Consider the following 5290-nt stretch of genomic DNA (forward strand, 5'->3'; position numbering starts at 1 on the left):
AGTATATATAAAATACATATCGTCTGCATATTGCTTGTGGGATGTTTGTGCTCTGAAGCAGAACCACTCATGCAGATGTGCTTTCCATGCAAGAAGTAAATCAGCGCTGTATAAAACATCAGTGTAATAGGGTTTGTATTACTGGGGTGCTACCTGTGTAGTTTCAGTAGTCCAAAACACCTCTGGCAAGCTGAAGCCCTTTGTTACCCGTCACAAACATGGGCCTGTTACATGCTATAGCAATTGCACACTAGAGGGCTTTTTTACTTTTCTCCACTAACATAAAATTAGCTATAGCTACGTTGTGCTAAACGAGACCACCAGATCTTTGCTTGTCTTTGTGAGATGTTCTGTTATTTAAAATATTGGACTATGATGAGAAACAGGAGAGAAAAGTGGTTAAATAAGGTACATTCTAGCTTACTATAAATGGTATGAAGCTTTTATTTTTACCTAGCAATGCTGTGGAGGAGATGAGAAGTACTTGCTTCTCGTAACGATGTGTCTTCCGACCAATGCAAATGTCACACGTCTAGAGTCAGTAGGTGATTGTTTTTAGCTTTGAGATTCTTTAAGAAAGCTTCAATTTGATACTATGTTTTTGACCTTTACATATATATGTACATTAATACAATTTACAGGTAACTAGGACGTTTTTGGTATGGTCTGGAGTAACAATATATAAATTTTTGGTGTTTACTAGATTATGGTTTCAAATCAGTTGGACTTCATGTAATACTGAGTGTGTCTGTGGCAGTTTACAGTGAAGTTCAAAATGTATATTTTGTATTGTGAAAGACATAGGCTTGAGTAGGTATCAATCTTCATTTTCATTCAGGGTTTGACCTTGACTGGATATATAGACACGAGAATAGATATTCTGCAGTTTTCTTTTTATCCGTGCTGGATAAAAACTGAAATCCCCCAATAATATTTCCCATAGTAAGGCATGTGAAATCAAATGAGGGATGTAGTCCCTTAAAAATAAGGATAAGAGAAAAACAGAGTTGAAAAACAACCAGATAGTGCGAGCAATATTTGTATAGACATTTTTAGCTATTGTAAACTAAGGCTTAATTTCCAGGTGAATTGGAGTGTGGAGTGAATCTGAGGAAACAAAATGTCAGAGTCACAATTTCTTGAATGTCTCTTTCTCTTACATTTTAGCTGTATTATTAAGAAACAGAAAAGAAATAGCTTCTAGGGATGAAGTCGTTGAATGTAATCTGAAAAAAATCACATATGCATTTTTTTTTCTTCTTTCCTACTTGTTTTTTCTTCATTGCCTAGTACTCTAACAATGCTGAAGATTTCAGGTGTGTTCTGCAGATGACAACTAACCTTTTTGTATTTACCAGGCATAAAATGTGGCCACTGCATAATCTAGTGCTGCTCCACAAATGTTGGAAGGATAACCAAGTAACTTATTTTTCTGTTGTCTTCCAAGGGATGTCAGGGATGGCTTCAGAAGAAAAAGCTTCTATGCTTCTCATTATGGGAGAGAGCGATCCCCTCATAAGAGGGACTCTCCTTTCTTCAGGGAGTCACCGGGGAGCCGAAGGGATTCTCCACACAGCAGATCTGGCTCTAGTGTCAGCAGCAGGAGCTACTCCCCTGAAAGAAACAAAGCCTATCCTTTCCACCAGTCCCAGCATAGCAGAACTATGTCATCTTTACATAAAAGAAATATTTCTTCTCAGCAAGGTAATTCTGGATTACTGATGAGAACTGGTTAGTGAGGTGAAACTGCAACTCACTGTATAAGCCCTTTTTCTTTACAGGCTGTCTTTTACAATGAAAACGAGCCTTTTTATACCAATTATGTGTTGTCTGCTCTTTCATTGTTTCATTGTACTCTCTGTTCCCCTATGTATTTCATGTGGGAGGTTGTAGGTGGTATTTCAGTAGCAGCTCTAGTCTGACTGTAGGAGTTTCAGCTGCACAGCTTTTTTGAGTATCGTATGTTACTTTCCTTTCAGCAACAACCGCTTCTGTTACTTTCTGTGCTTCATTGGATTCCTTTACAAGAAACTTCTCTGTCATCTAAAGCAGATGAAGACTTTTCTTCCTGCAACTAGGGTAAAAGAGGGATTAAAAAAATTTGGAGAAGTTAAAGTACATCCTGCTGCTTGTTAACATTTTCTGAAAATGTTCTTAGAACTGTATTATTAGACTTTTGAGGCTGGTTGCTTTTTAGCAATTTCATCTTATCGTCAGATTCTCTCAAATCTTGCTTTCCTCAAAGAAATGTGAAACATATCTCAGATAAATCTATACTGTATTTGTTCTGCCTTTTAAAAGCTTGGCTGTTAATCTTTCCCAGAAATCTAATGAGTCATTTGTTTTGAAAATATTTAAGGTTTTCCTACTTAAATAATTTGGAAAAAAAAAAAAAAAGAGGTAAAATTGCCTTTTTCAAGTATTTTACAGTCTTAGCCACTGCTCTTTGTAGAGCTTATGTACATTAACCCAATTTGATTTCCCTTTCTGCAGGTGCTTTCTAGTGAACTATACAAACCTACTGTTCATTTTGACAGCTTTTTAAAAATTAAATAGATATTTTTTTATTCACTGATAGGCATATTGTGTGTTTCCAGAGTGGCACACTGGACCATTATGTAGCACTTCTTGCTAAAAAAGATCTTGTGGAATTTAGTTAACATTTTTAAATACCAAGGAATCATTTCTCTCCATGTAGACTACAAATTATCCTTCTCATCATTGCAGTTCTTTTAACAATTTGTAGCAATGCACATTGAACGTGAATTCCTTTAAGTGTAGGAGGGGAAGAGAAAAATAGGATGTTCAACTAAATTTGTAAAAGTGTTGTGGATCATAATTACCAGGAACATGAAAAAATTGAGAAACCATCCACAATTTCGGAGTGCTTCAGATTTTTCGTAAAATTTTGAGTTGACTTCTATCATATTTGTAGTGTATTGGCAGAATTACTCAAACAATAGTGGAGGTAGCGAAGTAGCAGCAGTCATCTTCACAAACCAGAAAAGATGCTGGCCAGGGAGGAGGTTACACTTAGGTCTGTGGCCTTTAGGATTTTTTTTCCAATGGCGTGATTGAATACCTCTCCTCATCATCTTTAAATCAGTTTTAAAGAGAGAAGGTGGCTTGTACACGGGGCTATTTCTTTATAAATAGTAGTACTAAACTGCTCCTCTAGAGGACTGAATGAAAATGGTCTATTCAGAATGTATAAATAATACTTCTAGAATCGTGTTTGAATACGACTTGTCTTAGGTAAGCTCATGTATTACCTATTTGAAAGGAACATGAAGTGGGACCTCTGTATGTCAGCAATACATTGTGGCCTGTACTTAAATGGATTTACAGCATGCAGAGTATATACTACTTCACATGGAATTTATAATGCGGCATCTTTTCAAATACCGTAATACTGTTTGTAATCATGCTGTCTGAATCAGTTTGGCCTCATGGCTTCCATTAAAGGAGGAATATCCCATGCTCTCTGGCCATTCATAAATTAGGATAAATACAGGATTTGAACAAGAAAACTGGCGGACATAAAGAAGGTTGGTAAAGGGAGGGCAAGTCCTCATGGGAAAGGACAGGCATTCAGCCTTGGTGGGAGAGGATGGAGAGAAGCAGGGTAGTATTCCTTCACCGGGCCAGTCAGTAAGGGGTCTGTAGAGTGGTGTGCCGAGGTGATGCAAGAAGGCAAGTAGTGGTGCTTGGAAAATGTCTCCAAATTAAGTCATGGTTTCTCTTTCTGCTTAACTTTGAATAATTTACCACCACTTGTATCATCTTATTTCATCCATGCAAGCACAAACATATAATCCATTCATCTGAGATAATCTTTAAGGAATCCAGTGTGATGAAGGAGCTGTGTAGGAGGCAGAGTTAAGAGTAGTCTGTAAATTTAAAAGGAGGTGGCTCATCCATGGGGCTGCAAAGCAGGTATCACAGGAGAAAAACGTCTGTTCGTGTCAAGGGAGACGTTCTGTGCTTTTGGGAGTGTGACAGATTAAAGACGTGATTATTTCTATCTTCACGGTTTTGGTTTTGTCATTTACTTCTATTTATAGGAACTTTTTAATGTTTCACAGTTTTAATTTTTGCTGTTTTGTTTTATTGTTAAAGAGCTTTTTTAGTTAAAGATAATTGATAATCCATCTTTTGTTTTCTGGCTACTAGAAATTCTTAAATAAGGCTGCTTGCTATGTTTTTAAATATGCTCTCCATTTAGCATCATCTTCAGATTAAGGGTTAAAGTGCGATATGTAACATTTGCTTTTGCCAGAGTAACTTCCCTAGCCATTTTCAGCAGCATTTTCAAAAGGCACATCAGTAGCTGAGAAGATTTTTTGTGTGGATTAGTAAGCCTTCAGCATCATGGCAGTAACTCACTTGCCCCTAACAGTGCTCAGAGATGAGCAGGTGTTTGATCTATGCTTTGTGTTACGTCTACGCTATGCATACAGTGTGAGAATGTGGGGAAAGAACAGAAGACTAACTTTTCAAATACCTCTTAAACATTTCTTATTGTTAAAAGTGTGCATTTTGTAGAGACTTTTCCTTAGATTTTTTTGTGTATGTAGTGTTATTTTAAAATACACAGCACAACACAGTCTTACTTCACGGCATTGAATATAAAAAGAAAACAGCTCAACTATTAGGAGTGAGATGCTATTAAAGCCATATTTGGTTATAGTCCTACTAATATAAATTATATGCCGATTTTCAGAAGTATTTAATAATCTTTTTAATTCTTCCCTTTTTTAATTGTATTGATACAAATGTAATGGAAAACAAAATCAGTCTGTATTGTTTTCCATTTGTGAACAACCATTTCCCAGTGATTGTGAATAGTCTGGTTAATTTAGGCCTACTGACAGCACACTTGCTTTTCATACTTACCTTTTGCAGATCCCTTAGATGTAACCCATGCACCACAGCTTGAAAACTTGTAGTTTACACTGCAACCAGTTCTGCTGCTGCAGGCTGCCTGTAACCGGTCTGTGGCAAGGCTATGCACAGGCTGTGATTAGCACAGTGAATTTGAATTCTCATTCTGCGGATTTTGACTCTTACAAGAAAAACACTGATAATACAAAGGGCATCTGGCCTGTGGTTGATACAATACAGGACTGTTTCCCATGGCAGGGCTTTTCAACACACTGTGGCCTGCTAAACCAGTTCCTATACTGCCTGGTTTCCTGGAGTGATTGACTAGTGTCTAATATTTCACCTGTTTATATTATTACAGGAATATTAAAAGGTAAAACCACATCATCTTGCCAAATGATATTGA

The 5290-nt window shown here is 36.9% G+C and overlaps 1 protein-coding gene across 1 annotated transcript in view; it reads left to right on the top strand.

Moving 5' to 3' along the window:
• Positions 1-499: 499 nt before the first annotated feature.
• The window catches only part of PPHLN1 (periphilin 1), a gene marked incomplete at its 3' end in the record, with an annotated part of 12312 nt that continues 7521 nt past the window's right edge, over positions 500-5290 (top strand). Inside the window, exons 1-2 of the mRNA XM_010155532.1 lie at positions 500-537; positions 1448-1704. Coding sequence (XP_010153834.1) covers positions 500-537; positions 1448-1704 — 295 coding nt within the window. The remainder of the gene's footprint in view (positions 538-1447; positions 1705-5290) is intronic.

Source organism: Eurypyga helias, unplaced genomic scaffold (assembly GCF_000690775.1).
Source record: "Eurypyga helias isolate BGI_N326 unplaced genomic scaffold, ASM69077v1 scaffold47327, whole genome shotgun sequence".
NCBI lineage: Eukaryota > Metazoa > Chordata > Aves > Eurypygiformes > Eurypygidae > Eurypyga > Eurypyga helias.